General features: G+C 30.3%; 1 protein-coding gene across 2 annotated transcripts in view; it reads left to right on the forward strand.

Annotated features, from left to right (window-relative positions):
* Positions 1–23,429, forward strand: part of LOC105232244 (uncharacterized) — a 55,745-nt gene that overhangs the window by 26,735 nt on the left and 5,581 nt on the right. For both annotated transcript variants that reach the window (XM_049456659.1, XM_049456660.1), the window contains exons 2-3: positions 20,524–20,919; positions 22,594–22,766. In XM_049456659.1, coding sequence (XP_049312616.1) covers positions 20,801–20,919; positions 22,594–22,766 — 292 coding nt within the window. In that variant the 5' untranslated portion in view covers positions 20,524–20,800. The remainder of the gene's footprint in view (positions 1–20,523; positions 20,920–22,593; positions 22,767–23,429) is intronic.

A 23,429-nucleotide genomic window follows, 5' to 3' on the forward strand; every position in this document is an offset into this window, starting at 1 on the left:
TAAATTTAAAAAAGCTTGGAAAGGGTTGAAAATTTATTATAAACATATTATGTATTATGTTGTATGCTTATGCGTAAAAATACCAAGTTTCCGCAAGAGCTTTCACTTTTTAAGAGCTTTTAGGAGTTATTTACTAGAAAATGCTTTAGTAACAGTGATTTTTTATGATAAAAATATTGGAGCTTTCGCAAGAGCTTTTAAGCTTTTAGGAGCTTCCATGAAATATTTTATCGATATAATAATTATTATATATAAAGTAGACTGTGGGGTTATGAATATATATTTCAAGCTTTCATAAGTGCCTTCAATTTTTAAAATCTTTCATGAATTAAGAAATGCGATTTTTTCTTGATATTTTTAAAATTTGTTTAAAAAAAGTTCTGAAAAGCAAATAAAGAGGTGCAAGCTTGCACTATCTAGCGTGCTTATGAGTGAAAATACCAAGCTTTCGCCAGATGTTTCGCTTTTGAAAGCTTTTAGACATTATTAACTAGAAAAAGCCTAAGTAAGAGTGAATTTTTATGATAAAAACCTTGGAGCTTTCGCATGAGCTTTTTAGGAGCTTTCATGAATTAAAAAAGTTTTAAAAAGAAAAATATTTAATTATATTTTTTCAAAACTGAAATCACTGAGAAAGGTTTTAATGTTGCGGACTTATATTTTATTTATTTCTTTAAGAAAATTGTTTCAAAACATGTCAAGCTTATACTACTATACTGGATTAATAAAATTCTCTGAATATCTTTATTATGTAAGTCCTCTATATTTCTATTGAGTATATTGCATACAAAGAATTTCAAAAGAGCTTGCATACAACCCGAAAAGCTTTAATTTTCATAAGTTCATTAAATACGAGATTAAAGTTGTATCACTGAAAAGCGAAACTTTCATAAAATGTCTGTATTTCCTTTTTATTTAAGTTATAAGTATATCAATAATGCTTTCTCTAATTTGAGAAAGCTTTTAACGAAAGTTTAAAATATCGGAATTCCAGGTATTTATAACCAATTAATAATACGGAATATTGGTTTTTATACTTTTTGACTTGCTATAAAATTAATGGAAAGCTTTTTTAGGTGCTAAGTAAGCTTAAACTTAGCTTCGATTAAGTTGTTACAAGCAAGAAGCTTATATTTGTATATTTTTTTATTTATACATATTTTTTTAAACAATTTGTTGTGTACAAACGAAAGCTCTTTAAAAGCTCAATGACTATTTCGATATTATTTAACAAATAACAATTTATAGAAGCTTTCTCAGAAGAAGTGTATTTTTATATTTTAATTATTTTAATATAATTTTAAAAGCTCTTTAAAAGCTTCAAAGCATTTGAAATACCATTGACATTTTTGAGAAACTTTTATGTTTATTGAAATTTTTCATAAAATTCCGAGGTTTTAAAATTAAAATTCTAATGTGTTTCCTCTCTAATCCATTTGCCGACTATGCTTCGTACCTCGAGCTAACCGTTATCTCATTTCAGCAGCGCTTGATCGCTTACTTTGTTGAAAGAAAATCATACAAACAGCGGTTTTTCAAATTTAAATAATCTTTCCTAGCTGTCAACATACTAACTGCACATATACATATAAACGAATGCACACACACGTAGCGGAACTAACACCCGCATACTCGTACATACGCGAGGGTACACGTTTCAGTTTCCTTAATGCGTTTTTGCACATTTTGCTGTCAGGACATGTACATGATTTCTATCCTGTCATTTCTGCCGTTTGCATTTGTAATGCCGTAATGTGCGGAAAATGAAATTTTCTGGCATTTTACGAGCAATAAAAGAAAACAAAATAGTGTTATAAAAAATGCAGCAAAAAGTAAACAGAAATGCAAAACAAAATTTGAAAAAAAGGAATCAGAATACAGGAGATGCTAATATTTAAGAATTATTGGGAATACAAATACATGTTCATATGTAACAGTTACATATATTTGTGTGTATGTACTCATAAATGTGTGTGTGGATAAGATTTCAAACAGTTTGGTAATAGACGTTTATGTCTTTGCTGAGATTTTGAGGTTTAGTCAGTTTAGATAAACGACGGACTTGGCAAATAATCAATTATTGTTAGTTATTTATGTGACTTATAAAGTTTGGAACATTTTCGGAAACTGAAAAAAATCCGGTTACTCGCAAAAATATTCGGTTTTTATTTGCAGCGGCTACTAATAAAAATAAAGGAAAAGATTTCAAAGAATTTGGTATATTACGATTTAACTTTTTTTTACTGAAATTTGGAGTTTTACGCTGATTAAAAAAATAAAAGAACCGGTTACTTGTCAAATGATATATTATTATAATAATAAATTATTATTATTTTTGTAACTTCTACACTATTTAAAACTTTCTGTAAATAAACATTTGTAAATAAGCAACTTTTAAATAAATAGGATAAGAATTTCAGAGAATGAAAATTGCATTTTTTTTACCGACATATGGGGGTTTTACTCTGATTAGAGAAATAAAAGAACCGATTACTTGTAGAATAAACAATAATTATTAGTTATTCTTTCGAATTTTTGAAAAATTTTTGGAACAAAATTTAAAAAACCGGTTACTCGCCAAAAGTCTTATCTTTTTATATGAACCGATATTGCTGTAAACGTATACGAGGTATTACCTATAACATTTTCCGAATTAATCTGAATCATAAAAAACCGGTTACTCGTCAAAAGTCTTATAATTTTATATGAACCGATATTGCTGTAAACGTATACGAGGTATTACCTATAACATTTTCTGAATTTATCTGAATTATAAAAACTCTGTTACTCGTCCAAAATGTTAGATTTTTATATGAACCGATATTGGTATGAAGGTATTTGGGATCATAAAGTATATGGTATGCTTTTTTACTTTGCTTGCCGGCCTATATATGAATATGTTTTGAAAGAAAGCCGCGTAATCGTTAAAAAATTTTGAGAAATAGTGAACTAGAGATATATGTCGACTTCTAAGAGGACCTAGAGGCCAAACTTGCTCCTTAAACTTCGGATTAATACAAGTAGCTCAGTCCAAGAAACGATTTATTTCAATAATTTATTTCATAAATCGATTGAGAATTATAAAACAATCATGGTAATCGAATGAAATAGCTATAACATAAATTATACAATGGGCTTATTTCATACTAAACCAATGGACGGTGATTACTTGGTCATGGGATCAAAGAAAGTCTGGAAAGTAAGTAACCGAGTACTCAAATGGTTGCATGTAACCGGTTATCTAACTGCACAGATATTCAGTTAAAAATATAGCTTATATGTGACATTTCCCACGTACCATCTGACCTCAGCTTACTCGAAATGCACGCACGAAGAGTTGGCTTACCATTTTACTTGACACCCACGTACAAACATACACATTTACATACACATAAGCAGCAAATGATGGTGCATTTAATATACCATACTGCCACATGCCACATGCATAGTTTGCTGTTACCGCCGTGCTGCTCTTGTGTGGCATGTAGCATGTAATTTTCGAAAATTGGTGACACTCGCTTTACAGCCTTGCAAGTACTTCAGCACAGGTACAGTTATATTTGCATACGCCATAGTTAGTACTTGTCAATGTATGCAAGTTCGATGCTGCACGTGTGTGTGTATGCCAATGGGCACCTGAGCATGCAAGCAAATTTGTTTTCAACTCTCGACGTGCGAGTGTGTGTGTGGGTTGGTGTGCGTTTATGCAGTTTGTTTGCTTATGCGGTGTGTTTGCACACATACACTCACATAAATTGTTGCATATTTTTCTGGGAAACGTGCAAATGTGATTTGATAACAACTTCTACACACACTCACGCACACACATAAAATTATTTATGTAAATGTGTGTATTTACAAACAACTTTTGACATTGCTTTGCTGCCGCTCTCCGCTAATATTTGTTTTTGCACTGGAAATTCGATTTCAACTCAATACGGTTTGGCCTGTTCGGCATTCTTTCGATGGAGATTTTGATTTTGTTTGCTGTAAGTTTATTTGGAAAATTTTCCATATCTAAATATGTAGTACAAATATTTTGCATTTCTTCGTTGGCCTGATTTTGTGACATTGCTAAACTATTGTAGTGCAATACCCGAGTACTTTTGGAATGCAATCACTTTCATAATGGATTGCGAATAAGCAGTAATGCTGAAAGTGATAGCTTAAAAAGCTTGTGAACTTGAATCGAAAACTGAAGGAAAAACGATAATGAAATAACAAAAATGAGTAAATATTTAATGAATGAATAAACGCAAGTTGATAATAGGCTTTTTTCAAAATCATTAAAAAGTGTAAGTTTTTATGTAAGCTTTTGGGAGCTTTCATATTTCATAAAGGATAAAATACTAAAAAAATAGAAAGTAAACGCTTTGAAGAATTTTTAAAACCATTCATATTTATTCAAAGATAAAATTCTAATAAATGAATATGAAGTAAAAGCTTTGAGCTTTTCGGCAAGCTTTTTTCAAAATCATTAACAAGTGAAAGTGTTTTAAGTACTTAAAAAAAAATAATAAAAATGTAAAAGCTTTGAGCTTTCAAAAAGTTTCAAAGAATTGTTAAAAGCATTCATGTTCATTCGAAGTTCAAATTCTAAAAAAATGAAAAGGAAGTAAAAGCTTTGAGCTTTTGGGTAAGCTTTTTTCAAAATCATAACCACGTGAAAGTGTTTTAAGTAAGCTTCTTTAAGCTTTCTTATGGAATAAAATAAACAACTGTCAAAAAATATAAAAAAAGGAATATTTGAGCTTTCCAAAGTTTTAAAAGCTTAAAAACCGATAGTCAAAAAAAAAAAATAAATCAAAAAGAATTATACATATAATAAAATAATGGATTAGTAAACAAACTTTATATGAGCTTTTTCCAAAATCGTTAATAACAGAAAGTTTTCGATGTACACTTTTAAGGGAATTTATATTTATTAAATAATAAAATTATGAAAAAAGGTAAAATAAAAGCTGTTTTCAAAATCAGTGAGAAGTGAAAGTTGTAGATATAAACTACTGAAAGCTTTCATACTGAATGAAAGATAAAACTAATAAAAAATGAGCCAGATCTTCGAGCTTAGCAAAAGCTTTAAGAGCTTAAGTAAAGGCTGTAAAAATAATAAAAAATAAATAAAAAAGATAGTATATTGAATTTCTAAACGCAAGTTGCGATGAGCTTTTTTCAAAATCATTAAAAAGAGTTTTCGCTGTAAAATTTTAAAAGAATTTAAATTTATTAAATAATATTCACTTCATAAAAAAATTTAAGAAAATATCAAAAGCTTTGAGCTTTCTAAAAGCTTTTTCAAAATAAGTAACAAGTGAAAGCTTTCGAAAAATTCCTAAAAAACATAATGCATCAAAAGCTTTGAGCTTTCCAAGAGCTTTTTTTACAATATGTAACAACTAAAAATTTTCGAAGTAAAATTTTACAAGCTTTCCTTCTGAATACTTACTAAACAAGCAAAAGTTTGCGCCTTCAAAAGCTCTAAATGCTTAAGAGAATAATATACATAATATAATTATGCTTAAAATAATAATATATGAATAAGTCATAAAGGCAGTTCATTGTATTTAATGAATTGATAGAGAATAGTAGAAAAGAGCTTTTTTTCAAAAATCATTAAGGAGTGAAGCTTGAAGCTAGTTAGAATTTTGGCAATTTCGATATGTGAGTAAAAAGTGTGAAGCTTTCTTAAATATCCTTCCAATTTTAAAAGCTTTTTCTTCAAAAATTATTACGCTTTTCTAAGCTTTCTGGGGATCTACAGTTTAAGGATCGCTTTTTTAAAACTTGTTGAAGTTTTTGGATGTTGCTTACTTCACAAATTTGTTGCGTGAAGCTTAAAGATTGGTGCGACTTTTGGCAAATTCGATATGAGCTGTTAATACAACTGCTCAAACGAGAGGTATTCGGTCAATTGAAATTCCTGTTGATCGTATATTAATTGTAATGAAATTAACGGCCCCTAGAATTGAGGAAATACCAGCTAAGTGAAGTGAAAAAAGTAAAATCTTAAGCTTTCTTAAATATCCTATCAACATTAAAAGCTTTTTCTTTCAAAATTTGCTGAACTTTTTTTGTTTTCTACAATATCTCCAGATTAAAAGCTTTTTTTTTTTAATTTGTTGAGCTTTTAAAAAGTTTTGAATGTAAAGTTTTGCGTACTTTAAAAAATTTGTTGCTGTGAAGCTTTAAGCTTTGAAATTTAAGCTTTTGACAAATTTGATATGGGAGTAAGAGTCCTAAAGCTTTTTTTTAAGCGTTTTTTAATATCTTTGCCAGTTTAAAAGCTTAAATTCTGAAACTTGCTGAGCTTTGTTAAGCTTTCAGAAGTATATCCAGTTTAAAAACCACTTTTTTTTAAACTTGTTGAGCTTTTAAAAAGGTCTGGATGCTACGCCGTATTTGCTAGCTTCAAAAAATATATTTTATCTATATTTTATGATTTTCTTAGCGAATTTCATACACGAATTTCTCATTAATTTGAACCCCACCACATAGCTCACGCGTAATCTTCCACAATTAATTTGAAGCAAGGTCACCTGCTTACAGCTTATGCATTTGCACTTGCAACAGCTGTCTGCCATTTTTCAACTTCACCCATGCCAACACACTTTCTGCAGTTGCTGCCAAATTAGTTCTGAAAATTAATTCGCACACACATTCACACCCACTTAGTCAGCATAATTTTCACATACTTCAACAGTACTTTGGCAATGGTGCAACAAACTTTGCATTGATGTGTGGCACACGCATATCAACGCGCGCACAGCGCTCAACTAAGCACCGCATATGTGCAGCACCATAATTTTGCATTAAACACGGTGCCTCCAATGCATCAATAAGCGATGGTGGAGCGAGGAGGGCGCGCAGAGCAGGCAGGTGGCTGCGTATTTGCAACAAATTTTGTGCGTTGATTAATTGAGACACGCATGCACAGTTGGGCGAGTGTTTGTTGTTGCGCAACGATGAGTTTGTTGTGTGTGAGTACCCTTCAAGCGTATGTAAAGTATTAGCTAAGCGCCTAAAAGCACGCAACACGTTCGCTCCAACGTGCATAAGTGGATATTCGCATTACTCGCAGCTGACAAGTGTATGCTAGGCTGCACCAGCTGCATCAGCTGTTTGTGGTTGCTCATCTTCGCCACATAGTTGTTCTTGTCATGCGCTGATTTGTTGCTGTTGTTGCTATTACCGTTGCTGCAACATATGTTGGGATTTTGTGCCTCAAGTGGCTGATTAGATGCGCGCATTTGTCAACACCTCAGTTTTCGAAAATTCGCTCAGCCTAGTTGACGTGCTGTTGAAATGCGTGTCAGCACAGCTGAGAGCTATAGTGGTTGGCTAACAGTAGTTTAAGGGAGTTATAAATGCTGTAAAATGAGCTAAAATGTGGATTGCAAATCTTAAAGGTGACTGCTGTATCGTTTTTGCACTTGTCTTGCCTTGGCAAGACTACATTATAAGCATCTGGGGTCCCCACGGTATAATACACTGCCGGAGGTATCGATAGTGAAGCCACAGAGGCTGTTAAAATTCGCGTCAAGCGCAGGCTTCCTAAAGGATGACTATACCTCTTGGACCTAACAACTGAACTCCACCCTCTATAGCAAAGGACCAAAATAAAGAACGTTTATGACTGCTTTAAAGAAATGTAGTCTTTCTCCGATTTGGAAAGAAGTCCGATTTGAAATAGATATTTGAAAAAGAAGAGCGATTTGAAGAAAAATAGGATAGGCTAGGGAATGTAGTTTGAAAGATCGTGGCGATAAAGTCGTCTTTGCCGAAATCGTCGTTTATAGATCTACCGATCCTAGAGCTAACATGAAAGACAAGTACATTCTTATAAACGTTTCAATATTATAAAAAGCAAAAAGTGTGAATTTATAAAAATTACTTTCTGGTTCGAACATTATTGGACCGTTGAAAGACTGAGAAGCTTAATAGAGCTGCTTATGATTCCCCTTCATATAATATATTTCTTTTTTGAATTTATAAAATTTCGTATTTGCACTGTACTTTATTAACCAAGCAAGTAACGTTTTCTTATTCTTTTGCCTGCTTCCCCTTTCGACGTTTCTTTAAGAGCTTTCGTTCTGCGCCCAAAAGCACACCACATAAGAGTAACATATATTGCTGGTTAATCCTTTGGCGCCCTTTTGTGTTCACCCATACTTATTTGTCTAACACATATGTCCTGTGCCAATTCCCGTTACATGCGCCATTATTTCACCATAAAATGTTGCATACTTTCTGGCAAGAAAATGAAAATCAAAAGCAAGCAAGAACAATGCTTTGCCGACACACTCCCAGGATGCCGCAGCTGCGGTGCGTTATATGTCTGCATGTGTGTCTACACTTTCCTCACTTTGGTCACAAACAATATGTGACTTACTTTACTTTTGTTATTTTATGCGCCTGCTTATATGCTTCTTAGCTTGGTTAGATCACATATATAGTTAAGTGTATATGTATTTGGCTTACTGCTGTATTGTTTTTGTATTGTTGTTGTACATTTCGACTTTTAGTATCGCTGCGCACTTCTGTTATTGTTGTTAGTGTAGTCCTTTGTTATGTGCTAGTGTGTGGGACATACATACATACGTGTTTGTCTAATTCAACAGCAACAGCCAACAGTCAACAATCAAGAAACAACGAGCTGCCGACAGCAAACCGGCAACAAAGGGCGCAAAGAACGTTGGCTGGCATTCATAAACCGCACAATTTGTGTAGCTTTCTGTTGTTCTGCCATCAAAGTTTTTATTATATTTGTCCGACAGAGAGCAAAGTGGCGCATTTAACTGACTTTTGTATGTGTAACACATTTAGAAGTTTAATAAGAGGCCGCAGAGGATACTGTTTCAAGACGAGTCTCTGTGGAGATAACAGGACATCGCATGAGAATGGTATAAAAGAAAAAAGAATTTTTGGGGTTTTAACTCGATGAAGTCTTGTAAAAGTAAAGATTTGGATCATGCCGCGGGCAGAGTTAGAAACTGATAATCACAGTGTCATAATCGACTCAATTCACTGTAATAGTAAGCGACTTTAGTATCGGTAGATACTTGTAGTTATTACCATTTGGTCTTCTCCAAACACGAAGCATATGCGGTAAAAAGTTCGTAGACCAATAAGAGAGCGTATTTTCTAAACAATGTCTTAATGTCATACTCAAGAAGAGTAGTCATAAAATGTCTCTAGAATTACAGCTAGAGAACTCGCCATACTTTAGTCCTTAGGTATTCTCAAGAGGAAAAACGGTTAGGTCTCCAGTCATTCACAGAAACCAGAGCAGTCCATCAGTGTCTCTCAAATTCAAAGTAATAACTCTGGCCGTAGCGATACAGTATGTTAGTTCCATTAATGCCGATTTTATTGATAGTTCAGTTTCTTTAACCCTGGATATCCACAGAAATGTAGAAAGTCGAACCACCGCTTTGTCACAAAGATAATCAAAGATATGTCTTAAAGAACATCCCGTCACAGAGTCTGTAAAAATTACTCGCGGCTTCAACATTTTAGTGGCGAATCATCCAATTACCAGCACCGATCGGTCCAAACTGGTTTGGTTTCATGAAAGCGATCCTCTAATCCAAGTGAGTGGTAATCGGTCCAAACTGGTCTGGTGGTATGAAAACGATCACCTGCCGATGTCTCTTCTATAAACATCACCTTCATTGCCAGTACAGAGTATTTCTTACTGAGCTACGAACTTCCCAAGCTTCAAGATTATAATCAATGTTCAGTAGGAAACTCAACACCGGCTTGAGTGATAGGCAATAGCAAACATAGTCCAGGGTTCTATTTCAATTTTAGACGACTAATCGTAACTGATTGTGTTCAAACGTGTGAAAACTAATGGTTAGTGGATAGAGTAATCTGTAGCTCGAAACAGAGTTTTAGGCTCAATTTTCTTCACTCAAAAACTCCTTACAAGCAAGCAAACCCGTAGCGTGATATCCCTTCGAAGCCTGGTTACAAGGCGTTTGCTTGCTTATAAGGAGTTTGTGTGAGAGTTTGAATCGAGCCCAAAACTCTGTGTCGAGCTGCAAAAGTCCTCTATCCACTAACCATTAGTTTTCCTTTGACCAATCTTTCCAACTGGGCATGAACTCATATCCCGCTATAATATACCATATTAACCTTTAACGTTTAATACATTCGCATATTGCATCTTTAAGTGCCTTAAACACTTCAATTTCATTTTACGACACCAAGTGACCCACTTGTATCAAGTGAAATGAAATTTTTTGCCATTGCAACATATGCATAATAACTTTCGCCAAGGTATTTAGAGCTATCCTTTACACTCGCAGTGCAGAAGATCCACTAATTAAATTCTTCCTTAATTGGCGCGATGAATTGGCGATGAAAAATGTAAGACACTAAGACACAAAGACATAAATCTCCAGCGGCTGTACCATACAATTGAAACAAATATCTAAATACCAACAAACCTATGACAGTTCTTAAAAGCAACAACTAAAACAAGGCTAACCACAACGGTATGACATGCGTCAGTTGTCGCTGTCAGGCGCTCGCGCATTTGTCATTAAGCCAAATGTCATTTATATTCGTATTTATTTATGCGCTGTGTAAACTAACAGTACATTTAGCTACACATATGGCGAATACATTTAACTGTTGGTATATATAACAAGTCTTGAGCTAAGCACAATCACTTTCATGTCATTTGAATTGATCAAAAACACTGGAAATAACACTGTGTGGTCGTTAAAAATTAATTTGGCTGAGCTCATGCTGTAAAGTGAGGTTATGTAAAAGCGGTTACTCGAATAACGGTGACAAACATATTCTTGGCAGATCGTTCATTTTTTTTTTAATTATTGTCCACAAATTTTTTTTTATCAGTCTCATCAAGAAAACCTTGGTTCAGGAACAATGATAACTTTTGAACTACCACCAAACTACTGTTAAGCTCTTCGTTCGTCCGAAAGGTAATAGGACTGAATCGATTTAAAAAAAATATTGAAGCAATCGTTAAAGTTCTTTAAAAACTTTCACAAAGTCCCCTTCAGCGCCGATGCAGCGCTGCCAGCACGATTTTCAAGCATTGAATGCGTCACGGAAGGCTTTGACGGTTTGTCCAGGGGGAACAAATTCATGGCAGATGATGCCTTTGATGTCAAAAACGACAATGACAATTTCACTTTGGATTTGCTCATTCTTCCGGTCTCCATCAGCGACCTCTTCCCGGCCCTCCAAAAAGGCCAGGTACCACTTCTTGCTAATCATATGAAATGTCTCTGTCGCAGATTTATAGAGTTTCATATAGAACGCTGCATTTTCGGCTTGGCTAGGAACGCCCTCTACCGAATACAGTCCGTGTGCGCATCATTCCTATTACTTTCCGGCAAAACCCTGTGCACCGTAACGTTTAGACTCGTTCCTATAAATTACAGTATCACCACTATATTTCGGAGACTATTTATAACTTGTCTATTTGATGCAGCTTCTTGGGACTCAAGTCCTGAAGCCAGCACTTGAAGTTGGATCCAAGTTGCAATACTTGGCGCTTCATCCAATGTGTTTGCTCTTAATCTATTACCCAGCTTTTCGGATCTTGTTGACATTTTCAAACCAAAGGATGGTCCTTTCAACGAGTGGGATAATTGCGTTCGGCTCCAGGGGGGTTTTGCAGCCCTTCCAAAATCTTATGGAAAACTATATTTTTTGGGAGCTTAGGGGGGGTTCCACATGCATGCATAACTGGAATTTTGCATTCTACATAAAAAAACTCTAAAATGAACAAGAAAACGACCACAGACCTTTAATGCTTTAACTCATTTAATTAAGCCAAATTTTGTCGCGCAGTGTAATTGATGGCTCATTACGAAATTCCTTGCGAATCCTCATATGTTATATGTAAAGTTCCTTAAAGAACACATAACATATGTACATATGGTTGCCGTTGATTAATTAGCAGTAAGGGTCTGTATATGTGTGTTCAAGTAAGAGGTTTGAGGAGACCTTGCTGGTTAAGTATAATGAATGTGCACGCAATTTCGATGAAACATCATTTTGCAATATCAACATTATAAACGCATATACATATATACACATGCACAAATATATGTATGTGTTAGAAAAGCACACAAAAGTACGACTAAACAAATATTGAAGCACAAGTAATTGGCATTTTGCACAACTTGACATGATAGTTGACAGTTGAACGCATATTATCATAATGCACACACGCCAATGTAAACACGCCATTATTTATTTGTGCGAATTCGCTCTATTTCACTGATGCTGTCTCTCAACCCAGCGTTTATTCTATTATGTAGTCAAATTTCAAGAAAAAAAAAAAACATTTGAAGAGCGAAATCTTGGCGGTGGGCCACATATTGTTGTGGCTGCAGCTGGTTACTCTTGGAAGCCTTACTATAAATACATAAACCAAACTTCCTTAACCTTGATATAAGTCAACCTTATGATTCATTAGAGCAATGACACTACTGCTTCAAATATTCCTCGCTGAATTTGAGTATATTTGTTGGATTTGATAACCATTGACACATGAGTCTGTAAAGCCAATTATATACAAATTATATATCCTACTGGACTTTCTCTATTCTGGTATCGCTTCTCCTTTCTTTTCACGCTGAGAGCGCGCAATTTCGATAAAAGCAGACATCTGAGAGAGTGGCAGAGAATTGAAAACACCTCGAAAAGCTCGAAGGTATTATTTTTTTTGGAAAATTATTTCGGAAATCAGGTAAAGCTGGGTATTACTGAGAACGTGAGAGAGAATAAAAAACACCTCGAGAGACTTTTTTTTTAAGTTCTAAAGATCAGCAGTTATTATCTGGTTATCCGTGTCAACGAACGTTTTATATTCTACGCTTCTGTTATTTGGATTATCAATTATCCTTCATCCTTCCTTCTCATCTTTTCGGCTGTGGAACACAGATTCCATTCTTATTTGCTTTGGTTTTGAAAACTTTCAAAACTCACAGAGCTATTTCAAAATATGATCCGTACAACTTTTGCTACATATATAAAACCTGGTAATCATTATTTAAAGCGGGCAAATTCTCTCCTTAAACATTAGCCTGTTTTTCAGTTGAAAAAAAAGGTTGCCTCAGAATGACACACCCTAATGTACATATATCGCTCATTTGCTGCAAGACCGGCATAATTCAAAAAACGTGATTTTGAGTTAATGCTGCAGAATTGTTCGTTATATCATGTTGAGTGAAAAATTCATATGAATACCTCTTATATGCTCCGCTTGAGAAGAAGGTTGGAGTCACCGTGTAAGGTTGTAGTAAGTTGAAAACTTTAAATCTGGCGAATCGATTTTTTGACTTATGCCGATCTTGCAGCAAATGAGCGATATGTATGTAAGAACTTGATTTGACAGGCATCCCACAAGTAAAATTAATTTTTTATAATTTTTATAATTTAAATATTTTCCTTTTCTAAATACTAAATAATTAGTATAATTTTTTTTTAATTATTTGAAATTTTAATTTTCTAATTTTTTTATTTAAAAAATAATATTTTAATAAATTTTCACTAATTTTGGCAGTTATTTTTTTTTTTTTAGATAATTACAGATTTTTTAGTTCAAGTTTTATTTGGTTAATTTTTGGTAACCAATTCAAATTTTAAAATTTTAAATTCTTTTCAGAAATATTTACTAATTTTGTTAAAATTTTAATTTTTTAATTTTTTTGAAATGTTTTTCTAAATTTAAAATTTTTCAAAATTTAATTTTTTCTAATGCAGCTACATTTTTTATTAATTTATTTTTCAAATTATATTAATTATAAAATATTTAATTTTTTTTTATCTTGAAACTGATATTTTAACAAATTTTCACTAATTTTGGTAGCTAATTTTTTTTTAGATAATTAAAGATTTATTTAGTTCAAGTTTTATTTGGTTAATTTTTGGAAACCAATTCAAATTTTTTTTCAAATTTTAAATTCTTTCCAGAAATATTTATTTTATTTATTATATATTATTTTATTTTAATTTTATTAAATTTGTAATTTTTTAATTTTTTTGAAATGTTTTTCTAAATTTCAAATTTTTCAAAATTTAATTCTTTCTAGTGCAGCTATATTTTTCATTAACTTATTTTTCAAATAATATTAATTAACTATAAAATATTTACATTTTTTTATTTTCTAGTTTTTTTTTATTTTCTAGCTTTTTTTTATTTTGAAACTGATATTTTAACAAATTTTCACTAATTTAGTTAAAATTTTATTGAGTTAATTTTTATGTATAATTAAAGATTTTTTATATCTTAATTAAAAAAAAAAAATTATAAATTTTCTTTGATTTAGTTCAACTTTTAATTGAATAATTTTATTTATTTTATTTTTTTTTAGTTTTTAATTTTTTTAATTATAAAATTGTGTTTTACAAATACTTATTAATTTAGTTAATTAATTTTTAAAATATTTACTTTCATTTCAAATTTTAATTTGTTGATTTTTTCAAGTTGGTTTTCTAAATTTTAAATAGTTTAAATTTTAATTATTACTAATTCAGCTAAATTTTTCAATTATTTATTTTTTTTTTAATATTTTATATTGTGAATATTCACTAATTAAGTCAGTTATTTTTTTAATATTTTTATATTTTTTTAATTTTTTTATATTGTGAATATTCACTAATTAAGTCAGTCATTTTTTTAATATTTTTATATTTTTTTTTAATTTTCTGTTTCATTTTTGAAATAGATTTTTTATTATTTTTCACATATTTAGTTAAATTTTTACAGTTTAATTTTTTTCTAAATTTTTAAATAATTTAGTTAAGTTTTTTTGGTAATTTTATTTAAAATTTTTGTTTTCTAAATTTTTAAATTTTTTTCTATAGAAATACAATATTTTTTCTGAGCTTTGAATATGACATGATAAGCTAACTGTAACTTATTTGACATTTTTTCTATATCAAAATGTTGTGTTCACAGAAATTTGTGATTTTCAGCTACTTTGTATACTATTTCAAGCAAAACTATTGTCAAAGATTCATAATTTTAGTCACCGCATCATTGGCAAAACACTCGGAAAAGTTTTCAAAACTTTCAGCCATACTTTATCTCGCAACTCACGCACCCAGTGGCACGCTTATGCCCTCGCTTACATCAAATTTGTTTACATGTACATTTGCATGTGTTTGTGTGCTTTACATTAAGCTTGTGTAATCAGAAAATACCGCAACTATAAAATAAACTGTCAGTATTTATGAAAACAGTGGCGCAACAATGTGGCAGGTGGCGGCTGCGGCGGGGTGCGCTGAGCGCTGAATGACATAACGAAATTTGACAAAATTTCATGCGGTTTTGGCGTTGCAATTATGTATGGTTGTGTGTGTGTGCGCAGTAAACAAATACAAAATCTGAAAGCTTTCACACCTTCAGCATTCCGTGTAAAGCGTGGCAACCCTAAAATCCATAACAACAACAACAACGGCGATACTGGCAATATTTGCAACACTTCTACAACTCGCTGGCAACAATGTTGTTTTTAGCGCTTTTGTATGGCAATGCTCATAACTTTTAACAAAAATTTATTAGAAACAATTGTTTGTTATGTTGCATATGCCCAGGCGCTCAACCCGCTGTGAATATACACATATAGTAAAAGTGTATGGTATGCATGAGCAGAGTTGCCATATATATTATGCAACAGCGAGTTGTGTAGTTTCACATGACTTTTTGCATGAGTGTGTACGAGTATGTATTGTGGATGTGGTTTTTGGTCTGCGGTTGTAATTGTAGTTGTGACTGCGCGGCTCAAATGTTGCTACAGTGAGTCGGTGGTACCGTCAGTGAGTGAGTTGAAATTGTAAAAAAATATCGCTGGCAAAATGCACCAATTAGTGTCAGAATTTTTTACGAGTGTTGATGCTGTAGTGGTTGGGTAAAAATAATAGAGAAAATGATTTTTCAGTTCCGTTTCGTTAATTTTGAACGAAATATGAAAACTCAAATTTTTCCAGTCAAAATAAAAAAAATGTGAAATAATACATTTTCTAAAAAGATGTACATGATACGTATAGTATATGTATATTTAGAAAACCAAAGCCGGAATAAAAATCTTAGTTCCACATCTTAAAACATAACTAACAAAAGATCCAAACACGAATAACCAAACAATATACAAAATTAGTCTCAAACGATTACCTAGATCCAGATAAAAGCTAAAGGCAAATCGGTATTAAATTGAAACCAAAAATTCGTGAATCGAACTAAATCCGAAACCAAACCAAACCAGAAAAAAACCAAACTCATTTCAAGCTGCTTCCTAAAACTAAAAATTAAAACCTTTGCTTCTTCTGTCTGGGAATTATTCACAATGACTACGACTCTCATCAGCTCATAATTCCTTTAGATTTCACTCATACAAGAGACAAGAGAGATGAGGTTCTTAATTCAGAATGAAGCTGGGCTATCTAAGGGTGTTGTTGCTTTATGTATTTTCGCTTGTTTCTTACTATTTTGAAGGATCTCTCAATATCTATCACAGCTGTTTGGAATTTCATATATGAGGAATCGTTGAGTCAAGTAGATTAAGGGGTCAGTAGGGTAATCTGGCCTGTTTATTGACATTTTTTTTCATAGAAATTTTTATTCTACAATAGAACTTTTTTCACATATCATGAGGTATATCGTAGAGTGTATAAACAAATTTTTTCGGAATTTTTTGATGACATCTGTCGGAGAAATGGCTGGGTGAATGAGATACGTTTTTTCACTAGCGGACACGATTTCTAATGTTTGGCTCATTTGAAGTACAAAAACCCATACGTGAATGGTTATCGTCCCCATTAGAATCAGGAAAAAATGTGAAAAGTTTTTTTTTTAATTTTTCTTAATTTTTTTTACATAAATTTTGTCATAACATTGTCAATAAATTATAAAAAATTATTAATTTAATATGGACGATAGCCAGGCGTTTTGTCTCGGTTGAGTAGCTCGACCGGAATCATGTCCGCCAGTTTAAAAAAGTGTGTTTTAAGAAAAAGGCGTTTAAAGTTTCCGCATTCCGAGCGCTCCGAATCTCGAGCGGTATTATTATTTTTGGGCCTTTTTTGAAACCTTGCAATGGGGGTGGGTTTCTACATTAATTCTAAGGGTATAAGGGAACATAAAATGCAAAAAAAAAACATTTTGAAAAAAGATTACCCTACTGACCCCTTAAAGAAATTGTGGCGTCCCTCGAAAATATTCCTAGACCTAGTTGAATTACTTTACTCTTAAAAGATCAGTGTTGAATTATGTATGTAATCTAACCCGAAGAATCGAAAACTATCTCACCTGGCATTTATTTTTATAGCACTCTAAATGGTGCATGAAATGTGAAAAAATCAATCCTAAAGGTATGCCACTTGAATCAATTATAAAAGTATGGCACTAGCCCTTAAAGTAGGCTATACGTGTTCAGAAATTGGTAAATTGGTGTGCACTCAAGGTTGTGGATGTACTTGTAGGGAGTTTTGGGGAAAAGTTGATTTGGGTGTTTTAGGAAATTTTATTAAAAAAAGGCATGCATTTTATATAATACTTGTGAAAGAAACAATCCTAAAGGTATACTACTTGAATCAATTATAAAAGTATGGCCAGGGGCAATAACGTTCCAATATCTAAAATTCCTATACACTAGCCGTAAAAGTATGCTATACATGTTCAGAAATTGGTAAGGGTGTTGCACTTAAATTTGTGATCGTACTAGGTTTTTGGGAAAAATTGATTTGTAGGTTAATTTTGAAAAATAAAATAAATTTAATTAGTATTCGGACTAAGCGTGGGAGGTTTTATATAAGGTATTAGGAGTACAATGTTTTGCATCTATCCTAAAGGTATGCTTAAGGGGTTTTGAAATATCTAAAATTCGTTAACACTAATACCAAAAGTATGATTTCTTTATATGGACATAATTGAATGGAAATTCGAAGGAAAGTTCATGCTTGTCGACAGAAATTTAGTTAGTATTCGGACAAAGTATGGGCGGTGTTTGGAAAACTATATTTATTGGTGCTTTGGAAATAACAAATTTGAATAAAAAATCTAAAAAATTCAAAAAAAAATATTAAGCAGTGTTTCTAATTTATTTTTGATAAAATTTTAGTATTAAAAATATATAAAATATTTTTGAATTAGAAGATATATAATATATTAAATGGCATTGCCGAAAATTTGAACGAAAAACTTTCTAAAAAGCGAAAATGGGAACTCATTCACAAAACACAGTATTTCAACACTTGTACAATTTTCAAAAGAATTAAAATTAAAAAAAAATAATAAATATTTGTTTACACAAAAATTATTTACATAAAATTTACAGCAAACTAATTCTGAATTCTTTTTTCTAAACAAACAAATACACCAAGCAAATGCGAAAATAATTTTGCAAGCAAATAAACAAACAAAATAAATACGAGTATATGTATATTCATTTACTTATATGTATATACATATGAACATTTCCAAGTTTATAATATAAAACATACAAACAAATATTCGATTTCCGTTCTAAATTTGCTCAAAATTTATCGAGTTTGTAAACAATGATAAAAAATGTAAATAAATTTCATAATTTTTGTGATTTGAATATATAATTGTATGAATGTACATATGAAAACCATTTAAAAATAATTAAAAAAGAAATTTAAAAATAATTAAGAAAGAAATTCAAAAATGATTTGGAAAGAAATCTAAAAATAATATTAAAAGAAATCGAAAAATCAAAAATAGACAAAAAGTAAATAAAACTGGCGAGTTGATTAATTTTCGACAATTTGTGTCAAGCAACAATTTAAATCGATGCGCTTATTTTGCTATAATTCAGCTGGAAAAATATGTGCTCAAGAAAAAATTTTTCAAACATTTGTGAATTCGAGGTATTTGGTTTTTTGTTTATGTATGCCTAGTGATTTTGCAAGCGCCAAAGTTTGTCAGAGTGTGTAAACACGATTTTATAAAAACAAAAATCAAAATAAATATAGAAATAAAAAAAAAATAATAAAAAAAGTCAAAAATTAATATACAAAAAAAAAATAAATTAAAAAAAAAAATAAATTAAAAAATTAAAAAAAATTAATAAATTAAAAAAATTTAAAAAAAAATTAAAAAAAAATTAAGAAATAAAAATTCAAAAATAAAAATAGAAATTGAAAAAAATAAACAAAAAAAAAATCAAAAATTAATACACAAAAAAATTGAAAAAAAAGTAAATTAAAAAATTAAAAAAAAATTAAACAAAAAAAAAATTAAGAAATAAAAATTAAAAAAAAAATAGAAATTGGAAAAAAATAAAAAAAAAATTAAATAATTAATATACAAAAAAATTAAAAAAAAAAAAATAAATTAAAAGAATTAAAAAAAAATTAAACAAAAAAATTAACAAATAAAAGTTCAAAAATAAAAAAAAAACAAGCAAATAATAAATAAATAATAATCGAAAACAATTAAAAATAAAATAAATTTTTTTATTGAAAAATCAACATAATATAAAAAATAAAAAAAGAAAAGAAAAACTAAAAAATAATACAAAGAAAGCGGTCTAATAATAAATTTATAAGAAAAGAGTTCAGATGGTTTTAACTGAAATTAGCAAAAGTGACAAAAAGGGGGAAATGACATACATATGTGAAATTTAATAAATAAATGCGTTGAATTGAAACAATTAATAGATAGAATGCACATAAATGTCGACTGATTCAACTGAGATGCAGCGTCAAAAATTTTAACATTGCGTTTGTGGCGTGAGAGTGACAAGTGATTTTGAAGGTGTGATTGATGTATGCTCACGAAAAAAAAAATAAATTTTAAATAAATTTAATTAGTGTACATCATTTGTTGTTGTTGCTATTGTGATTTCAGTATTTGATTTTTGGTCATGTGATGGACATCATATGATGTGCAACTATTAATCTTTGGTCATTTCATCGATATTATACGATATGACGCTATATATCTATGGTCTTTTATCGACAAATCTTATAATCACGGCTTCTTATTATTATCTAAACTAGTTGTTTCTCCCATAAAAACTCGATTTTACATCGCGTGATGTCATATAAGCAATATACCATACATGATAGAACTTATGAGTAATGTAACATAATCTTAAATCTCAAGATAATCTTTGAATTAAAAATGTCTCAAGATGTCGAATGCGTAGTGATGTGATGTTGTGATATATCATGTGATGTGACAAGACAAGACTAATATGGAATCTGTTATTTTTAAAGTTTCATGATATTACATGCGATGTGTGATGTGATGTGATTTGATGACGTGATATAGCATGGGATTTTATTTGATCACATGATGTGATTTATGGGTTTTAATTTGGAAAATAAAATAACTGAGTAATGAAAAACTCTATTCTTGTTCTTCATAAAAAAAAAAATCAATTCCTAACTACCTTAGAGATCGAACTGAAAAATACAGACACTTTTAATTTTACATTTTTTGATGAATTGAAAAAATTAAAATAAACAAAAAAACAGATATTCAAAATCCACTTTCTCTCTTTTCAGCTCTCTTAAAACAATCATATCTTCGAGCAGAACACCACGATAAATCAACAAGTGCCTTAGCAACATGTTGCAGCAACATATATATACACTTTTATAAATATTTAGAAGTCAACATCTGTTCTCGGGGAATTTTTACAAAATATATGTGAATCACCACTAATAAATTAGAATTTTAAAAAAGAACGCACTCATCCACCACACAACAAACACACGCGCTACAACACAAATCAAACACGCACGCAACATTTTATGGAACACACAAATATTTTGAATCGCAATGATGTTCAGCTCCGCGGATGTGGCCGCAGTGCGTCATGTGGTGCAACGCATATTGGTGCCATGCGTGTTTGTAGTTGGATTGTTGGGCAACTCCGTGAGCATTTATGTGCTGACCAGGTAAGTGCAACGAGCATCAACATTGAGTAGCGGTTTTGTAAAAATAATTATTGTAGTAATAATACTGGAAAAACGCACTTACCGTTCGAATGGTGTAGTTTTGTGGTGCTTGTTGTTGTTGTACGTAAAATATTGTTGGAGGGTATAGTAATATTTTGTTGACGTAAAACTTTCTTTGTTGCTGTTAATTCAAATAGTTGCCGAAGTTTTTATTTTTTTACTGACACATGACACTTCACTGAAATTTAAAATAAAAGAATTAAAAGAAAAGTAAAAAAAATTTTGAAAAAAAAATTATAAATTGAAAAAAATTAACGATTAAATAAAAAAAAATGTTAAATTTGTAATGAAATTTGAAATGAGTTATTGCAGAATAACATTAAAATGCATACAAATAAATGTTAAAAAAAATTAAAATTCTTAATTTCGAAATAGTTATGCTTTATTTTTCTTCTACTCAAAACGGTTTTTTCGAAATATTTGTAAAAGTAAAAAAAAAAACAAATGAATATTATTCAAATTTTTTTGATTTTTCAAAATTGTAATTACAAATTAATATAATGTAATATATATGTATGTATATCAAAAATTTTAATCTTTTTGAATATTTTTGTCAATAAACTGAATTCCTCTACTCAAAACATTTTTCATATTTGAAAAATAAAATCATTTATTAAATTTTTTTGAAAATTACAAATTATTATTATTTTTAAGCTGTGTAATATATTATTTGAGAAATGGTATAGAATTTAAAATTTCGACATTTTTTAAATATTTTTTTTAGTTAAATGCATTTTTTTTGGCTGAAAACGTTTTTCTAAATATTAGAAAAATTAAATAACAACATACAGGAAAACAATTTTTGTAATTAAAATTTTAAAATAGAAATAATTTTATAATTTTAAAACGGAAAACTTTGCAAAAAGTCAATATTTATTTTCGAAATAAGTTCAATTACTAAGTTTTGCATAAAAATCGAAAAAATATTTTCCACACACTAAATTTTTTAAAATTATTTTTAATTAATTAATTTTGAACTTTTCTTATTATTTAATTTGAAAATTTTTTTTTTGAAAATTAAAATTTTTTAAATTAATTATTATTTTTAATTAATTAAGAATAATTAATATAAAATTTGAATTAAATTTTAATTTAAATTAAGAATAATTAATATTAAATTTTAATTTAATTAATCAAAAAAAATTAAAAAAAATATTAATTTAAAAAATTTTAATTTTCAAATTAATTAGAAAAATTCAAAACTAATTAATTAAAAATAATTTTAAAAAATTTAGTTTGTCGAAAATATTTTTTATGCAAAATTAATTAAGAATAATTAATATTAAATTTTAATTTAATTTTTTTTAAATTTTATTAGAAATTAGTTACGTTAGTTAATTAATTAAATTAAAAATTAATATTAATTATTCTTAATTAATTAAATTAAAATTTAATTTTTTTTTAAATTTTATTAGAATTTTTGTAAACTCATGAAAAGTGATGTTACGTTTATTTGTATTTTAGGTAACGATTTGTATGACCGACAAACCAAAAAAAACTTTTTTTCACTTTTTAAATTTATTATTTAATGATTTATACTAAGTTAATTCTCAGATCTAAATATTTATATTTGTTAATTTTTTTTTTGTTTTTCAATTATATTCAAAATTTTAGAAAACGCATGCGTTGCACAACAAATATTTATCTCACCGCGCTCGCCATCACCGATATTATTTATCTCACCATGGCATTGCTCCTATCACTACAACACTACGACTATGTGCAGCGGAATGTGGAAATCTTTTGGAAATGTTATGGTTATGTGGTTTGGCTTTGTGATGCCTGTGGTAAGTGCTTTTGGAATTCGCGTATAGAAATTTGAAATGCATTTAAGATAGTGAGGAACGGAGAGAGAGGGGACGCCGTGTTTTTCTATGGAGCGGTTGGTATTTGTTTTAATTGACAAGTGACAGCTGTCAAATAAAAGCTGGTTTTTAACAAAATGTGGCAGAATAAAGTGGAGCTAGCTTTGGAAAACAGAAATTTGGTTTAGGAAGCCGAGTGAAGTATAATACAGAATAATGCAGACTATAAGCCAAGAAATACTATAGCAGCGCCAGATGACAAGAAATATACAAGTATGTAGTACAATATATAGTTCTACAACTGATAGCTGACTATTGACTGAGTTTGTGATACCTAGTAGCATAGCAGAACGCCTAGAGACTGAGTATCTGCCGCAATAAAGTGAATTTGAAGACTTTTATGCCCTCACAAAAGAGCCTAGGAGCTCAGATAATCATAGTAGGAAGAAGAAGAAATCACTTTGATAACTAGTTTAGTAACTAGACGCTTATACGACAGTCTGTAACGGCACTAAGCGACATTTTATCAGTTTATTCACTTAACGAATGAGCCGAAATGACTTCGTATGCGATAAAATTCTATTTAAAGTAACGTAATTAAGCGTAAATTTTTTTCTGAAAAGTATTGCAATTCAATTAGCGTTC

The sequence above is a fragment of the Bactrocera dorsalis genome, chromosome 4, assembly GCF_023373825.1.
Source record: "Bactrocera dorsalis isolate Fly_Bdor chromosome 4, ASM2337382v1, whole genome shotgun sequence".
NCBI lineage: Eukaryota > Metazoa > Arthropoda > Insecta > Diptera > Tephritidae > Bactrocera > Bactrocera dorsalis.